The sequence below is a fragment of the Podarcis cretensis genome (genome assembly GCF_951804945.1).
Source record: "Podarcis cretensis genome assembly, chromosome: 8".
NCBI classification, from domain to species: Eukaryota; Metazoa; Chordata; class Lepidosauria; order Squamata; family Lacertidae; genus Podarcis; species Podarcis cretensis.
Window position 1 is genome coordinate 53,375,626 of NC_137177.1, and position 18,404 is coordinate 53,394,029.

Consider the following 18,404-nt stretch of genomic DNA (forward strand, 5'->3'; position numbering starts at 1 on the left):
ATCTAGGAGAAGAGGTGCCAAATTGCCATTGGTTCAACAGATGCAATGGAGTTACCAGGATTGCTCTGTCAGACCTTTCCCAGCATTCTGTCAAGTTGGAACAACTGCTAACAGAGACAGTAAAATTAAAATTATAGTCATTAAAAAAAAAATGGGAAATGTAATTTAGGCATTGTACACCTCTTTGTTTAGTGCTATTTTCCCCACCCCAGAGTGTTTCCAGATGGAGACTTAATGTGCAAATAGATCACAGAGATTGCAGGTAAGTAAATGGAAATACGTGGTTTGTTAGTTTGTTTTTACTTACTTTATTTTCTAGGGAAAGAGTAAATCCAGATTAAATTTGGGGGGAAGGAGGGAGAATGGGCTGGCATTTTCATGCTATTTTGCAGTGGCATTTTTGTAGTATGGCATTTTAGATTGCAGGGATTGCTAAGCTACAACAACTACATGAGGAGCACCCAACACACAATAAATAGCTGTCTGGAAGCACCCTAAGATATTTTGGATCCAACCCCAAAATATTGTCTGGAAACAATCACATACTGGCAAATTAATGTTGTGTAGTTAACAATGATTTGGCACTCTTGTGCAAAAGCCTATTCTCCCCCTGCTCTGGAAAAAAAAAATTTGCGATAAGGAAAGTGATGCAGAATTGCACTGAAAAGTATGGACTCGCCCTTTGTTGCAATATCCTCTAAACTGCCTGCAAAATAAGCCAGAAGGAATACTCAGTAAATAGGTGACATTATCTAACATTCAAGATGAATGTTCAGTAAACCAGGGTGCTTGGAAGTGACCTTGGAGGTATCCGAAGGTATCTTCTTTCTGCTGTTTGGTTGTACAGTACAGACAAAAAGTTCTTCACACAGCGCATAATTAATCTATGGAACTCACTCCCACAGGCGACAGTGTTGTCCACCAACCTACATGGCTTTAAAAGAGGACTGGACAAATTCATTGAGGAGAGGGCTATTGAAGGCTACTAGCCATGAAGGCTTTGTTATTTCTTTGTGATTGAAGGCAGTGACACTTCTGAATAACAGTTGCCAGAAGCCACGGAAGGGGAGAGTGTTCTTGTGGTTGGGTCCTGCCTGTGGTTGGCCGCTGTGAGAACAGGATGCTGGACTAGACGGGCCATAGGCCTGGTCCAGGATGCCCTTCTTACATTCAACCCCAGGAATCTCAGCCACTTCCCTTTTGTATGGAAGAAGCCACACCTGGCTTTGGTTACCATGGATGGCCTTGTCTGTATACACTCTCCGGCCAGCCAGGCTTATCCAGTCCACAACTCCTTTCTCCAGAGGGAATAAATATGGGAGAGAAACTAACACCTAACTTGGTGAAGAAGGAGCCTGAGTTGAGAATGCCACTTCACTTGGCCTGCCTCCTCCTCTGTCTCTGCTTGCTTTACCTCCCTCACGGCTCCATGCCTCAAATTATCGGGGGTGTTCCTGTTTTGTCAGGCCCACCAAGGAAATGTGGGACCGAAGAATTCTTCAATATTGAGACGGGCCAGTGTGGCTCCTGCGCTCAGAAACAGATGCAGAGCCCTGACGGTGAGTGCGAAATGGATGCAATAATATAAGTTGCAGGGAGCAGGGTGGCAGTGGAAAGAATAATCCCCATAACTAAGAAGCCAAGCAAGAGGGAGATTTTTTTATATAAAAAAATATAGTTTTGAACTGCAAGCAATTGATGTATCAGGATCTTAAGGAAGGACCCTTAAAGGAATCAATGCAAGGTTTTTGAGTGTTCCTCCTCTTTCTAGGCTTGGAGTGCGTTTGTGTAGCTGGACTGAATGAGACAAATAAGCAGCCATCACCTCTCGACTGCCGTGGCTGTGTAAGAACACATTCCTTCACCATTCCTTTTTTCTCATATGCTGGCAGGCTCTTTCGATGTTGACTTTCCCTCTCCCCCTCTCTGCCCCTTCCTCTCCTTCAGAGTAACCTGCCACCCAACACGCTCTGGGAATCCATGTTCCTTGACAACAGTTTCCTTAGTTGCAACGTAAGTGGGGTTGGTTTTTTTGCTCCACTTCCTCCTCCTTGCATTGCCAACTTATGCTATTCTGTGGCTTTGGTTGGTATCCTGGGAATGTCCCCAGAACAAAGAATGCTCTCCCCTGCTCCATCCCATGAGCTTCTGGGCAGGATCAGAGCTCTGTTGCCTTCTCACAATGCCTCTGCACTCACTAGTCAGATCGCATTATTCTGTTATAAAGCAGGTCAGGCTGTTTAGCCTAGAAGCTCTCTAGTGAGTATAGAGTAGTGGTTAGAGATCTAGGATCTGGGAGATATCAGGGTTCAAATCCCCATTCAGCTAAGTAGCTCACTGAGTGACCTAGGGCCAGTCACCAATTTGCCACCTAAACCTAGCTTTACATAGTTGTGATGACTGAACGGAGAGGAGGGGAGAATAATGTATGCCACCTGAGCTCCTTGTAGGAAAAGCAGGTTATAAAATGTAATAAAAGGGTTTTCTGGCAGACAGAATATTTTCCCTCATCTGCAACCTGATCCTTTGAACGGATGATGCTGAGGACTGTACCTAGAACTTTCTGCCTGAGTTGAAGGGGACCTTTCAGCAGGGCCAAAAAAACTCATTGAAGGTACAAAATTTGGGTTTTTAAAAAAATAATAAATAAATAAATTGGTAGGTTTATAGCAGAGTTAAAAAGCTTGGAAGCTGGAACTACCCAGTGACATCACCACCTGTTCTTATCACATGCCCACATCACAAGAGAGCAAATAAAACACACAGAGGTCCCATTGGTAAAGAGAGAAACGTTCTTTACTTACAGATTCTTCATATTAACAGGGATGGCTTTGGAGTCTAAGCCACCTGGGAACTAGTCCTCATGGCTGCTTCTTGCAGGAGAGAAAGTGGGTGAAGTTTAACAGTTATCTGTTAGTCTCAGCCTGACCTCTACTGACTGGAGGCAGGCAAGGCGGGAATGCGGCCTACGAAGACTCCTGAGGCCTGGATAAACAGTCCTGTATTTGGGTCTCAGGTTCCCCACCCCCTGATTTACATTCTCTGTCAGCGACCCCACGACTGACACACATGTCATCTTCTGCAAGCTACTGTCCCAGCTGTCGTGTCTATTCTGTGAGATTTCTCCTCCTGCATCTGACATCTGCATTAATGTTTAATGCCAAACAGAAAGACCCGGGAGGCCTTGCAAAGGCCTTTTCTCTGGATTTAGGTGCTCATCTATCTCCTGCTCTCCTTCAAGCTCTTGCGTCGGAAAGTCTTCACCTTTTTTCAGTTTTACTTTTCTCTAGAACACCTGCAATGTGACGGCCTGCCAAATTCTCACAAACATGGTCATTTTGGAAGCCTTCTCTTTACAAAACCGGGCCTATGATCTCTATATGAAGACCAAGTAAGTATCCATCAATCTTGGTGCAAGGAGGTATTTATAACCCACTCCTAATAGATTGTGTGGCTTTTTTAAAAGTAAACTGCATATCTGGAGGGCCTGATCCACATAGGGAGTTGGCACGTGGGGCCTTAATCCCGTCCCTTCTGTGCTGCAGTCTTGGTCTGGAGGAGCCCCATGGCTGGTGATTTTGTGGGACCTTCTTTCCTAATGCAAATACAGTGGTGCCTCGCAAGACGAAATGAATTCGTTCCGCGAGTTTTTTCGTCTTGCGATTTTTTCGTCTTGCGAAGCACGGACTTTGGAAAAGCTTCAAAAATACCAAAGTCCTCAAAAACCTCAAAAAAGGCTACCACACCGTGTGCTATGAATTGCTCCTCGAAGTGAATGCACGGTTTTAAGAAAAAGGAAACAAACTTGCAAGACGTTTTCGTCTTGCGAAGCAAGCCCATAGGGAAATCCGTCTTGCGAAGCAACTCAAAAAACGAAAAACTCTTTCGTTTTGCGAGTTTTTCGTCTTACGAGGCATTCGTCTTGCGAGGTACCACTGTATACCAGCTGTAAGGCTATATAGTTGTACCTCAGAAGTCAAACAGAATCCATTCCGGAAGTCCGTTTGACTTCTGAAGCGTTTGACTTCCAAAGCGCGGCTTCTGATTGGAGCTTCCTGCAGCCAGTCGGAAGCCACAGAAGCCCCATCAGACATTTGGCTTTCAAAAGAACATTCAAAAACTGGAACACTCACTTCTGGTTTTCGATCGTTTGGGAGCCGAAACATTCGACTCCCAAGGCGTTTGGGAGCCGAGGTACGACTGTAGTGTGTGAACTGGCATCACATTTAGCCTGACCTTAAAAGTTTCTATTTGTATGAGAGCATTGCTGCTTCTCAGATAAATCCTCACTGCATTTTCTTCTCAGAAGCCAGGATCTTCCAAAGCTGTGGTACAGTAGTCATGGAGGAACTTCCCCTCGGATGGTTTTTGGGAAGACTTCGAAGGCAAGTCCAAGCATGCACAAACACTGGCATTTGCTCTGTGTGTGTGTGTGTGTGTGTGTGTGTGTGTGTGTGTGTGTGTGACACAGAGAGAGACAGAGACAGAGAAAGCAAGCAAGAGAAAATAAATTAAGGTTGTGTACACATTACAGTAACACATGGGATAACTAGGGTAACAAGAGAAAACATTGCTTAGTTTAAAGGGCCTGGATGGAAGAACTGTTGGGGGATTAATTGCTACTAAAGCTCAGCTCTGCAACCTGTTCTTAACTCTGGGACTCAGCAATAGTAAGCTGGAAGCAATATGGGGTATCTCTAAGCATGTGCAGAGTGTCATTGACTTCTGAACAACCTCAGCCCATTTCCAAGCACCTAGGATTATGACGCAAATGTTCCAGGATGACATGTGTTGCCTCAGGCAAGTTTGAGGTCTTATTCTCTTTGTAGATATTAATTACTGTTGTCCAGACTGCTGCCAGTCATTATTAGCTTTTTTAAAAAATTGAGCTGGATAGACTATAGGACTGTCTTTGCAGAAGGGCCTTTTAAGGTGTACAGAAGCTGGCTGAGAACATTGGCCTCCAGTTACTGTCTTTCCCCTCATCTCTACAGATTGACTTTAAGGTCATAAAGTACAATGTGCTTGGAAAGTTCTTAGGCTGGGAAGACGTGAGAGGAGCGACGTTGCAAGTGAGTCAGTTTCTTTCTGTTCTCGGTAACATTGCTGTTTTTGCTGCAGTTCCAGTGGAATGTCAGCTTAGAAGAGAGGTTGGAAAAAAAATTATATAGTCACCCCCACTGTTTATCCCTCAGCTACTGTTATTCATTAGTAGACTGCCCTGAAACTGGAGGTTCCATCTAACCATCATGCCCAGCAGCCACTGATAGACCTCTTAGTCTCTTCCTTCCCATCCTCCTTCCCCACTTCATCAATGTCTCTAACCCTGTTTGAAAGAGGTCTAAGCCAGCAGCCACCTTCATATCTTGGCCAGCAAGTTCCCTGGGGCAGCTCCTCAGCAACTACGGTAACCTCCTTGCACAGGATGGTTCTGAGAATAAAATGATACTGTGTGTATTCTCTGCCCTCCTTGAAGGAAGGACTGGATAGCATAATTTAAAATTTAATATAGGTCTCAGCTTATCTCAGTGCAGCATACTAGTTTAACACGTGTAATTAGAAGGATTTGCATGTTCGTTTCATGGGCATTCAGGAAGAAAACCTATGTGTGCAAGGCTGTGTGCAATTTCTGCCTCTTCTTTTCTTTCCATCTTCTTAGCTCTGCCCAGACAGACAGAGTGTCATGGATGCTGCCTTTGTGTTTGGAACATCATACAGCCAGTCTGTAAGTGTTGGCTTTAGTGCAAGACAGCTTTCCCCTTCTAAGATCCCTGGGGGGGGGGGGTGGCTAACCTTTTTCAGCCTGAGGTTTGCATTGCCTCATTGGAACCTCTCTGGGGGCTGAATGCCAGTAGTGGGTGTGGCCCCCACCAGGACCGGCCCACCCATGAGGCAAGGTGAGGCGACTGCCTTGAGCACTCAACACACTTTTTAGACATGCATCATTTCGCGACACAGTAATTCAGTTTTGCTAGCAAACCGGAGATTAAACTAATCCCTTTCCAGCCCTGGGAGGAGTGTGGGAAGCGTTCGTGCAACACACTGCAGCCGACACACTAACACACAGTTTGGAAAGCTCTGCTTTATGGCATAGATTGGGGGGGGAGGGGGCTTTTCAGCCCAATGGTTTCATTCCACTACTGGAAAGCATTTCAAGGGCCAGATGCCAGTGGTGGGAGGAGTCAGAGGCAAAAGTGGGCAGGGCAACAGATGTAAATATTACCTTTGTACAGTAGGCTAGTTTCTACTGCCACACACCTCTCTGACCTCCGTCCAGACAAACGGGCCATGATCAGAATTCAAGGACACATTCTAGCCAGGCAAAAACACTAAAGGAGGGTGTGAAGCAGGGCCTGGGGGAAGGGTGTGTGGCCCAGGGAAAGTTCTGAGGGCTGGAGAGAGATGCCTGGCCCCAGGGCCTGGGATTCCCTACCCTTGGTAATGATAGGTTTAACACTACTCTGCAATATGGAAGAAAAAACGGCATCTTAACATAAGGAAATGAGTGGGTGATGAAACTGGCATCTGTTGCAGCCTTGAGCCATTGCTGTAATAATTCATTTGAATCAGAGTCTGTGCAAAGTGTTTTTACAACACTCATCTCACTTATGTATATGTTATGGCAGAGAACCCTGACTGTTGTGGCATCCCCTCTCCTTAAAGCTAAATCACACTCTTTTCAGTGAAGATGACTGCTGTGTATAGAACTGCAGGCTTAATTCATTTTTGCATGGGGCAGCTCGTGTTTCTAATCTATGTTGTTCTTTTTTTAACTGAGTAAATAAGGACGACTCAGAAGAGTAAATGGATTCACCCTCTCCCCTGCAGACTCTTTTTTTGGCACAGTGAAGAGATATGTGGTAGTATCTAATAATTTTCCATTTTATAGTGTACCCTTGATGTCTCGGCCCTACTGCAAGGTGTCCCTGAACCTGTCTTTTATGAGATGTTCTTACAGTTTGAGGATGAAGAAGGACATGTCCGACTGTGGCCGGTCCCTGTAGAGAATCCAGCAATACGTACAAACAACCAAGGTGAGCCTTTCCTTGGCTGTGTACACACACCATACATTTAGAGCACATTTCAAGCACTCAGCTTCCCCCCAACAATCCTGGGAATTGCAGCTTGCCCATCATAGAGTGGCAGTTCCCAGCACCCTTAAGAAACTAGAGTTCTGAGGATTCTTTGAAGGACGATGTTTCAGAGGGTTAGGGGTGGGGTTAGAGAGTTAGGAGCTTTGGGTATTATCACCCATACAAGCCTTTACTTCTCCTTCATCATCTCTCTCTCCTCAGTCTCTTCCCCTCTTCTCTTCCCTTAGCCTTTGTGCTCCTGACTTTTGGATGCACAACTAATTTCTTTAGTTCTTTTACCCCACTTTTCTAAAGCGGAAAGCTTTTAGTGCCGTCTTTACAACCTTTAGTGATCTTTTCGAAGCACACATCCTCTGGCAATGTATTTGCAGCAGGCTGTACATAAGGGCAATGAAGCATTGCATGCAGGTGAGCGAGTAGGCTGGCGGGGGAGGAGGAGGAATTAAGTGCTCTCCCGCTCTGTGAAAGCAAGCCAGCTGCCAAATGAGGGAAAGACCCCTTTTCTGCACCCAGTACACAGGACAGAACTCCAAAGGACTAGTAAACAGTTGTGCAGGCTAGTAACATTTTGTGGGGCTGTTTACAAGACTGATACTTGACTCATACCTTGCAGCCGCAGCTTTTCAACACACACTCACCAGATTTGAGTCCAGTAACATTACAACAGTTTTCCCTACAGCCATGACTGTATACATGCTACCGTTTACTCTGCATCACACAACATTAGCCACCAATCCATGTTGATCCTGTATTTATCCTGTTGTTTCTTATGAAATAAGGATGCAGGTGGCACTGTGGGTTAAACCACAGAGCCTAGGGCTTGCCGATCAGAAGGTCAGTGTTTTGACGGGGTGAGCTCCCGTTGCTCTGTCCCAGCTCCTGCCAACCTAGCAGTTCGAAAGCACGTCAAAGTGCAAGAAGATAAATAGGTACCGCTCCAGCAGGAAGATAAACAGTGTTTTCGTGTGCTGCTCTGGTTCGCCAGAAGCAGCTTAGTCATGCTGGCCACATGACCTGGAAGCTGTACGCCGGCTCCCTCGGCCAGTAAAGCGAGATGAGTACTGCAACCCCAGAGTCGTCCGCGACTGGACTTAAACGGTCAGGGGTCCCTTTACCTTTACCTTTCTTATGAAATACTGAGTTTAGATGTATGTTCCCCTCCCTTCAAAAGAGCCTCCCCCCAACTTTAATCCAAATTGGGAAAAATAACAACCTAGCTGCATCCTAAGCTGGCAATGTGTACACATCCTATTTAGCTTAACATTTGCAAACTGCCACAGTGGTAGCTAATATTTTCTTCGGGCTAAGCGCCTCATTGACTCGCGGCCAGCTCTTCATGGTGAAGTGGGTGTGGCAGAGCTGGAAATGTGGATGTAGTCAGTAACGTTAGAAGAGTCCTGCTGGATCAGGCCAATGGCCCATCTAGTGCAGCATCTTGTTTTCACTGTGGCCAGCCAGATGCCTATGGGAAACCCTGAAGCAGGATCCGAGCATGTGAACACTGTCCCCTTGTGTGATCTCCAGCAACTGGTATTTGGAAGCATTACTGCTTCCAGCTGTGGAGGAAGAGCATAGACATCATGATAACTAGCCTACCCATCAATAGCCCTACTCTCCAGGAATTTGTGCAAATCACTTTTAAAGCCAGCTAAGCTGGTGGCCATGACTGTCTCCTGTGGGAGCCATTTCCCTATTTCGATATTGTGTTGGCTTAATGCTTTCTTTAATTACAAAGAATACATAGAATTGACTACTCAGTATACAGTGTACTGCATCATACAATACATAGAAGACAATATACAGTGCATTTTGTCAGATGCCGTGTTTCATTATTTTCCTCTCAATGGTACAAAGGGCTGAGTCTTCAGCATATAAAGGCTTTTGCTCTCTCCCCCCCCCCCCAATGATTTTTCCAGCATCCCATCTCCGAAGATTCTTTCTGGTTGATGGGCTCTCTGGCAGAAAAGTAAACCTGACAAATGTCCCAGCGACTGTTACATTTGCAGCAGAATTGATCCTCAGGTAATAGTAGTAGTAGTAGTAAAGCGTAGACGTGTGCTGCAATTGCGGGTGCGGAGTGTGGGGCAGGGATTTGGATTCCTGCAGTTAGTTCAATAATCAAATCTCCTACCCATTTTAATCTTCCTTGAAGGTCTTGTCTTGATGGGTCAGTTAATCAGGAGATTGTGTGGATTTTTACCGCTGCAAAAATTCCTGATTCTTGCATTAAAATAGAGGGGAATAAGCAGTTAGTTTGGGCATATCTGGGACAAACAAGGCTTGTGTCTTGGCTAAATGTAACAAGCACTGTTTGTTTGTTTGTTTGTTTGTTTGTTTGTTTGTTTGTTTGTTTGTTTGTTTAGAAATGCAAATAGCAGCTGTTGTGTATGAATATCAGGCTCTCAACAAGCAAAGAGGGAGAGTTTAACCCTTTCCTCTCTGCTGTAGTCCTGATGATTACCGTACCTTTCCTTTGAGGAAATCCTATCTTTTGAGGACATCGCCCACTGGCTCCCAAGAGTTTCCCTTGAAATGCAATCAGCTGCTTCAGAGAGATTATTTTTGTTGGCACCCAGGTGGGGAGTTTGTATTTAATTTTCCCTCCCCACCACCCCCAGCCTCAAGGATGCTATTTACATAGCAAGAAACATGCAGATAAGCTGCATTTATGCAATTAATTTGACTTCTCAGATCGCCCCCCCCCCCCAGGCCAAATGCAGCCCTACAGGCATCCTCACTGGACCTCCTTTACGCCTTCCTCTGCTTATAATTACAAGGGGAGGCGGATTGGGACGAGAGGGTGGAGTTGCACCCTGGGGAAAGGCCTGGAGGTCTGGGAGGTACTGATCTGGATGTTGGGGGTGGGGAGCAGGTTGTCTGGAGAGAGTCCCACCTCAGCGTCATAGAATGCCTCTAATGCAGGAGCTGGGTTGCCTGGCGTGACTCAGGATGCTGCTTGCTGAGTCAGACTCACTGCTCCATCTATCTCTGTATTATCTCCATCTATCTCTGTATTGTCTACACTGACTGGCAGTGGTCCTGCAGTGTTTCAGGCAGGCAGTCTTTCCCTGCCTTGAGATGGTGGGGATTGAACCTGGGACCTTCTGCATGCAAAGCAGATACTCTGCCACCGAGCCATGACCCTTTGGGCTGGATAAGCCCCCCCACCCCTGCTGTCCTAAGGCATCTGAGCTGGACCCACCAGCATCCTCCGATTCTGCACATTTTAAGTACATTGACCTTGGCTCCCTTCTGCCCAATTAGCACCTTTTTCCTCCACTGCAACTTGTTTTCTCTGCAGAGGCAGAGCGATTCATCACTCCTTCCTCTAATTGCTGGCTTTGTCCTCCGGTTAACCTTCTTTCCCTCTTCCTTTCTCCTGGCTTATACAGTGTATACCTGCCAACCGGGACTCCTGGAGGAGACAACCCCCCTTTCCTGCTGACAGTGAAATATGCAACGCGGAGCAGCACTGGAGTCGCTCAGGCAAGGGGGGGCAAAGGGGGGCTCAAGTCCTCCCCTTCACCCACAACTGCTCTTCCAGGAGGGAGAGAAATACATGTATGCGGCAGCAGCTGAAACAATAAGGCTGGCTCCATTCCCCCCCCCTTCCATTTTCCCCTTCCCTCCAGCAGCTGTTGCTTCAGCAGGTGTTAATTAGAACCGGGTTTGTGCTGGGAGATTGTCAGGGCTGAAAGCAAAGGCGCCCACCTGCCTGGATGCTGGCCTGCCTCTCCCCCTGCAAGGAGGCTGCCTCTGCCAGTCAGATGAGAAGTCACCCAGGAAACAGGCAGCGCAAGTGGAGGCAAGGCCATGTCTGCTGTAATAGCTCAGCAATAGAGCAGCTGCTTTGCATGCAGAAGGTCCCAGGTTCAATCTCTGGGATCTTCAGTTTGGGGCAGGGAAAGCTGGCAGGTGATGGGAAAGACTGTTCTCTGCCCTGGACCCCAAAGAGCCACTTCATAGTAGATTAAGAGTGTACAGGTGATAAAGTTTTAAAGGAGGCTTAGACAAATTTGTGGAGGATAAATAAGACTTAATGGATACTAGCTGTGATGGCCATGTTCTGCCTTCACTGTTAGAGGCAGCATGAGAATCACAAGTGGGGAGAGAGCTGTTGCCTTCAGATCCTGCTTGTGGGCTTCCCGCAGGCACTTGGTTGGCTACTGTGAGAACAGGAGGCTGGACTATCCCCCAGAGCACTTCTTATGTCTTCTTCTGATCCTAATGGGCAAACTAAGATCAGATCCACACTGGAGAGGCCCCCAATCAGTCCAGAGGATAACTCTAACTCCTACTCCCTGCCTGAAACCCTACCAGTAGACAAAACAGCTACACGGGCCACTGGTGGGACACAGTATAAATCAGCTTCCTTTAGTCCAAATTAAAGTTGATTGGGAGTCATGTGCAACAAACCTGCTTCCTCCAAAATGTCAGGCTTCTTGCAATAAGGAGTGTGAGGGGAACTGCACTTGTAAGTGTGGGATAACACTTGCTTTGATGCTATCCCCCTGCAACAAAATTAGAATGAATGGTCATTAAAAAGCCAATGTTGTCTAATCTCCCTGCAGAAAAAATCAGAATGCATTCTCAGTAAACTGGTTGTCTGGAAGCACCATCAGACCCAAAACCTTTAAGCTTCATCCAGCATGCAGCTCTCTGTCCCCTGAGTATCCCTCTTTTCCTTTCCTTGCCTGCCTGCCTGTCTAAAATCGGTGCTCTCACTCCTTCATTTTGCACACATTGCTGTTCCCCTACAACTCAAGTTGGTTATGCACAGCACAGGAGGATTCCCTTTGCTACTTGGCTTCGACTCTGCAGTCTCATTGATTTACTTGGTGTGATGGGTTTTCAGCAAGAGGAGAGAAATGCTGTCTCTGACAGTGTGGTTTGCTGAACAAGGGGAAACACTGATGGACAAAGTCACTGAGAAATGAGCCCGCCATTATTTCTGTTAACGTAGCATGCCAGGGATGCTGTTCCTTGCATATGCAGAAGAGGAAAATCCTGTATAAATATACTAATGCTGAGTGTGGATACTTCCCTAGCCAAAATGGCACCAAACATGCTCAAGCCAGAGGTATTAGCAGGCTTAGAAGAACTTTAAGCTTGTTGGGGTGGTGAGGGAGGGGGAAGAATGCTTAAGAGGAATGACCCCCCAAAGTTAACAACAGTCCAATGAAAAACTGGGCACGCTCTGTGGGCATGGAATTGTGGCTGGCTGTTGGGGGCAAGGGGAAAGAAAACTGGGATGGGGAAATGGAATGGAGTATCCAGGGCAAGGACCTTGCTGGCTGGAACATTGAACGATAGCACTCCACACAGTTCTCACGTGCATGTTGCAAAAAGAAAAACACATGCAGAATCAGACAGGTTGTTTAATAACATTTTGAAATGGGTTACAAGAGCTTCCAGGGTTTCAAGAGTGCGAAGATCCCAAAGCAATTCAGATTATGTCTTCTGCCAGCTTACCCAAACTTTGCACGATGTTTTCCAAAGCTTCTGACAATAATGACGTCAGCTGAAGCTGTGCCCACAGCCTGCAGCTAACAGGCCTGCTTTCTTCCTATTATTACTTCCCTGTTGTGCTATTTCTTTTCAGGTGTCATTTTCAGTCTCTTATATTCAGGATCCTGGAACGGCTCAGCAAGCTACAGATGTGAGTAACTCTCATGGCAGGATTCCAGAAGGGTAGCTGTGTTTAGTCTTTAAGACGCTCTTCCTGGGTTTGCTGTGCAGACTCATAGGTTTAGGGCAGCTTAAGCTTTCACAGGCCCCGTAGACAGACTAGTGAAAATAACATACAAAAAAATGCATTATATTAGGAAAAAGTGCTTAGCAAAAATGTGTATATTTGGAGAAATTCACACTAAAATGATGGTGCATTTTATTGAGCACTTAAAAAAGAAAGAATTTGCAAACCAATGTGGAGAGGATAACTGAAGAATGGAAAAATGAGAAACAGAAAAAAAACAAAACAAGACTGGTTCACTCATCCCTATGGATGACACACCTGCTTCTGTCCTCCACCCCCGCCCTCTCTCTTGACAGATTGCATTTGGAGCCCTGGGATTCCTTGCAATCATCTATGCCTTACTGGAGACCAGCACCTGGACCCGGCGATCTCGACTTCCAAACATAAGCTTTATGGTAAGTTTTCCTTTCATGGGTGAGCTGCTGGAAATGCTTGCAGTCCCAAGAATGGTGTGTTGCTCGGTTTCCTCTTCCTTTGTTGGGCAGACATGGCAGGTATTTTTTTGCCTGTTTACACTTTGCTAGCAGAAACCTGGCTATAGATGATAGTGCAGGTTCCATTTTGCTCCATTTGCAGTGCAGTCTCTCTTTTCCTTCAAGATTTTCTTTCCTCTTGAAAAAAAAAAAATATTTTCCTGCAGGTCATAGTGAAATTCTTTGCCAACTTCAGCGGATCTCTAGCAAATGTCTTTTTCATGGTCAGCCTTGGAATTGGCATTTATTGGCTCATAGTTTTCAAGGTAAGTAACTCTCGGAACTAGAATATTCCTTACAGGTTTCTGCACTGCATCTTTCTTCCACTTGGAGGTGATGTCAGATGCCACTGGAGGGGAAGAGGTGTAGCTCTTGTAGAAAGTCTCCTGTTCAGTCCCCAGCATCTCAAGGCAGAGGGGGAAAGATTCCTGTCTGAAATCCCGGAAAGTCATTTCCAGTAGACAATACTGAGCACGACAGGCCAATAGCTATATTCAGTTTAAGGTAGCTTCCTGTGTTCTTTCCAGCCAAATCAGTAATAGCCAGTGTACTTGAAACGTAGGAGGCTACCTTTTCAAGAGTCAGACTACTGGTCCACATGGGTGTAGCTGCCCCCTCCCCCAGCAAAAATCCTGGCTACACCCATGCTGGTCCATCTAGTGGTTCAATAGTATCAAGAATGGCTGACAGCAGTTCTCCAGTCTCTCTCAGCCTTACAGGAGATGGCAGGGATTGGACTGGGGGCCTTTTGGTATGCAAAGCATGCACTCCACTACTGAGTTTGGTTCTCAGTTTGTGCCCCTAATGAGGTTGCAGGTTCTGTGCTGGAACAGCCATTACCTAATTGCAAAGCGATTATGAGTTCTAAGCCCTGAAGAATTGTCAGTAGGTAAAGGCCTTCATAGGGATGCGGGTGGTGCTGTGGGTTAAACCACAGAGCTGATCAGAAGGTCGGCGGTTCGAATCCCTGCGATGGGGTGAGCTCCCATTGCTCGGTCCCTGCTCCTGCCAACCTAGCAGTTTGAAAGCACATCAAAGTGCAAGTAGATAAATAGGTATCGCTCCAGCGGGAAGATAAACAGTGTTTCCATGCGCTGCTTTGGTTCGCCAGAAGCGGCTTAGTCATGCTGGCCACATGACCCAGAAGTTGTCTGTGGACAAATGCCGGCTCCCTCAGCCAATAAAGCGAGATGAGCGCCACAACCCCAGAGTCAGCCACAACTGGACCTAATGGTCGGGGTCCCTTTACCTTTTAAAGGCCTTCTCTGTTCCATCCTCATTTCCAGTCCTTCTTCCCAGGGTCAGCAATTTTCTGCAGTTGAGAGGACACTGCCCACTGCTGGGAGCCAAATAGAGACCAATTTCATCATCTACTTGTTGTCTGCTCTTGTATTAAAGGTAAGAACATTGGGAGATCTGGGCGTTTGAGATGTCTCTGGCATTGCATCTCACAGAGAAATGTCAAAGTTTTAAAAGATGGCATATTTAACCACAACGAAAAACACTGACGGGAAAGGTTGTTTGGGCTCCTCTAACCTGGATGGAAATATCATGCTGCTCTGTAATTCAAGGGACTTGAAGAACATCAGTTGCTTTAGCAAGACTGAGACAGACTGGCACAGCTCCATGGAGAGCATGTCTAGGCTGTAGACCTAATTTAATTCAACTGGCATCACTTTCCTCCAAGCGGCCCTGGGAATTGTACCTCTGTGAGTCTTTTGCTAGCAGGTAAAAAGTGATAGGTTTAAAAAGAAAACAAACCTTAGGTCCTGGGTAACAGCAGTTTTTATTTACCCCAGCCTCTTAATTCAGGCTGCTGTTGTTTTCATTCTGCCACTGCTGCTTATTTATAGAATAGTAGAGTTGGAAGGGACCCCAAGAGTCATCTAGTCCAACCCCTGCAATAGTATTATTATTATTGTTATTTCACTTATTTCACTATTTCACTATTTCAAAAGATGTCTATAGCTCACTTGGGAGCCAGTGTGGTGTAGTGGTTAAGAGCGGTAGTCTTGTAATCTGGGGAACCGGGTTCGTGTCTCCGCTCCTCCACATGCAGCTGCTGGGTGACCTTGGGATAGTCACACTTCTCTGAAGTCTCTCAGCCCCACTCACCTCACAGAGTGTTTGTTGTGGGGGAGGAAGGGAAAGGAGAATGTTAGCCGCTTTGAGACTCCTTAAAGGGAGTGAAAGGCGGGATATCAAATCCAAACTCTTCTTCTCTTCTTCTTCTTCTCACTTGCAAATACCGTATTTTTCTGTGCTTAAGCCAATATATTTTCCTTAGAAATAATCTGCTAAAATTGTGGGTTGTCTTATACAGGAAATTATCTGTGGTGATTGTGCGTGTGATAGGTTGCTGCGGCAAGGCGTGCTGATGATTAGCTGTGGCTTTGACAATTGGGCGGGCTATTAACAGTAGCGGCGAGGCGTGTGTGCAATCGGCTGTGATTGCGTTGAGTGTGCTGTCGGGTTTTCTTTGGTGAGTGTGCAGACAATTGTTTGCCATGTTGATGCGTGTCGTCTGCATTTGCGGGCAGGCTGTAGAGCGATTGGTGGCTGTGCCCCTCTCCAAAAAAAGCGCAACAACTTTGGACAATTTCCCCCCAATTTTTTATTTTTTTTTGCTGTGGTCCCCAAAAATAGGGGTCATCTTATACATGGGGGCATGTTATACACTGAAAAATATGGTATATACCATGTTAGTGTTCAGAATGGCTTAACTTACATTATTTTGTTGTAATTTCGAGTAGGGAAACCTGACTCACTCCAAATGTTACTGGACTACAACTCCCATCCTTCCTGACCATTGGCCATGCAGGCTGGGCACAGTGGGAGTTTAGTCCAACAGCATATGGAGGGCCACGTGTTTCCAGGGTAGAGAGGCACCTCTTTGCCATGGCCTTTGACACTTGGGTACATTTTTAGGAGCCAGTCTGGGGAGAGTGCCAAGGGCCAGATACAAAGGTCTGATTCTGCCATAAACCCTACCATAGGGTACTGAATTTAAAGGGACCGTTGGCATTCAGGCTTGGAGTATGCCTCTGCCTAAGGCACTGGGGCCAGTGGTTTGAGAGCTGCTATTGGGAACATCACACTCTAAACCTCTGGACAACCTGTATTTGCATCACTGAGAAATAACCCTCTGTGGATGATTTTGTTCCAGAGCTTGGACCTCATACATATTCTGATAACCCAGTTAACAGTTTCCATCTTCCTGATAGACTGGGAGAAGCCAAAGGAGAGAGGAACGGCAAAAGCATCTATGGGTAAAAGTTTGCCTTTGTTTTCTGATAGGTTGTGTATAGGGCTGTAAGAAGGCAGTGATTTGAAGGCAGCAACTGAATGTTGGAAATTTCAAAACAGATAAAAGAAAGCATCCAACCATGGAAGCAGAACATAGCTAATCGTGGCTAGTAGCCACTGATAGCCTTTACCTCCATAGATTTGTCTAATCCATTTTAATAGTCATCCAAGTTTGTGCCCATCAGTGCCTCCTATGGGAGTGAATTCCATGGTTAAACTATACGCTATTTGAAGAAGTACTTTGTTTTGTCTGTTCTGAATCCTCCAACATTCAACTTCATTGGGTGTCCACACATTGTCGTGTTAGGAGTGAGGGTACAAAACTTGTCTCTGTCCACTTTCTCCATTTCATCTCTGTGCAGGGCACGTATAGACAGAGTGGTGCTCTTCAGACATGGTTGTACAGTCAACTCACATCTTGCATATGTTTAACTTGCATGATTTCTGCTTTATGCACTTGGTGGCCAGCCAGCTAAAATCACACAAATTAAAAATACAGGGGGCAGAGAGCTTAAAAGCTTTTTGTGTTGCAGGGTTTTCCTGGTGTGGAAAGAGCTCTTAAGCTGTCTGCCTTGGTCACTGGGCTCTTGGAGATCTCGCGAGAACTCGGGCACCTTGCGAGATCTCTCAATAGCCTCCTAGAACCCTGTAAACAAGGCAGAGAGCTTAAGAGAGCTCTGCCTTGCTTGATGGGTAAGACCTGTTTGCTATGCCAGCTCTAGAAAAGTAAGGATGTCTGTGTAGGGGTGGTTCCAAGAGGGTGGTTTGACTGTACATGTTTTTGTGCATGTGTACCATCCTTGAAGTGTAATCCCCACACAAGGTTCATGTTGACTATACTGCAACTACCATTATCCCTGATCAATGGCTATACTTGATGGGACTGATTGTCATCCAGCAGTATTTGGAGAGCACCTCACTGGCTACCCATGATCTAGGGCTAGCCAAGGAGGATAGCTGCTAGGGCAGCATGCCAATCATTGCTCCATCTACAAATCTCTGATTAGCTAGGAAGAATCATCCGATGGCTTTCCCTCCCAGTCTCCTGTGACTGCTTCCAGTTCCAGGGTTGTGCTCAGCCATTTTAGTTTAAAACACAGCCAAAAGAAAACCCCATCTTATCTTGCATCCCTTCACATGCCCTTTCATTCTGCCACCTACTACATTCTGCCACCTATTCAGGCAAAAAGGGGTGGCCATGGGGCTTCCTAGCATTTTGTGGGATGGAGCATGAAACATTTGACACCGTGTGCTTGCTACCGGAGGATGTTCTTGAAGATCTAAAGCTTTGACTCCCAGGAAAATGAGGGCAATGTTACCTACAGCACATTCGCACAGCTGTTGTGTGATACTTGCTTGTTTAATTAGTGTTGGCAAATCACTTTGAGGCCCTCGGTTCTTCTGGGAAATCAGCAGGAGCCTGTTCCAGGAAGCAAGCTTGCTTCAGATTGTAACGATTTCATATCAGGAGAGGTAAATTAACATAAGCAAGGCTCAAGGAAACCCAGGGGCGTTGAGCTTTGCACTTTGCCAAGAATCCGATAAGCTCGTGTGGAGTCTTCAAATAAAGCCAATTGTTTCAGCTTCATTGTGTGTGTGTTTTAACCTCCCTCCCCTGCTTCAGGATATCAGAAGGCTACTTCCTCTGTGAGTGCCTGGAGAACTTTTCTGATCGCTAATGAGTGGAACGAGATCCAGACCCACAGAAAAGTGAACCCTTCACTCCAGTTGTTTGCCGTCTTGTTGCTACTGGAGGTGAGAGAGAGAGAGAGATTA

General features: G+C 46.0%; 1 protein-coding gene across 1 annotated transcript in view; it reads left to right on the forward strand.

The window, feature by feature from the left end:
• Positions 1 to 1,128: 1,128 nt before the first annotated feature.
• LOC307223026 (meckelin-like) overlaps positions 1,129 to 18,404 on the forward strand; it is a 28,128-nt gene continuing 10,852 nt past the window's right edge. The window contains exons 1-16 of the mRNA XM_079988763.1: positions 1,129 to 1,559; positions 1,772 to 1,845; positions 1,948 to 2,013; positions 3,291 to 3,391; positions 4,307 to 4,385; positions 4,995 to 5,072; positions 5,660 to 5,725; positions 6,890 to 7,034; positions 9,011 to 9,116; positions 10,487 to 10,580; positions 12,697 to 12,753; positions 13,146 to 13,244; positions 13,490 to 13,588; positions 14,622 to 14,720; positions 16,489 to 16,591; positions 18,253 to 18,383. Coding sequence (XP_079844889.1) covers positions 1,205 to 1,559; positions 1,772 to 1,845; positions 1,948 to 2,013; positions 3,291 to 3,391; positions 4,307 to 4,385; positions 4,995 to 5,072; positions 5,660 to 5,725; positions 6,890 to 7,034; positions 9,011 to 9,116; positions 10,487 to 10,580; positions 12,697 to 12,753; positions 13,146 to 13,244; positions 13,490 to 13,588; positions 14,622 to 14,720; positions 16,489 to 16,591; positions 18,253 to 18,383 — 1,752 coding nt within the window. The 5' untranslated portion in view covers positions 1,129 to 1,204. The remainder of the gene's footprint in view (positions 1,560 to 1,771; positions 1,846 to 1,947; positions 2,014 to 3,290; positions 3,392 to 4,306; positions 4,386 to 4,994; positions 5,073 to 5,659; positions 5,726 to 6,889; positions 7,035 to 9,010; positions 9,117 to 10,486; positions 10,581 to 12,696; positions 12,754 to 13,145; positions 13,245 to 13,489; positions 13,589 to 14,621; positions 14,721 to 16,488; positions 16,592 to 18,252; positions 18,384 to 18,404) is intronic.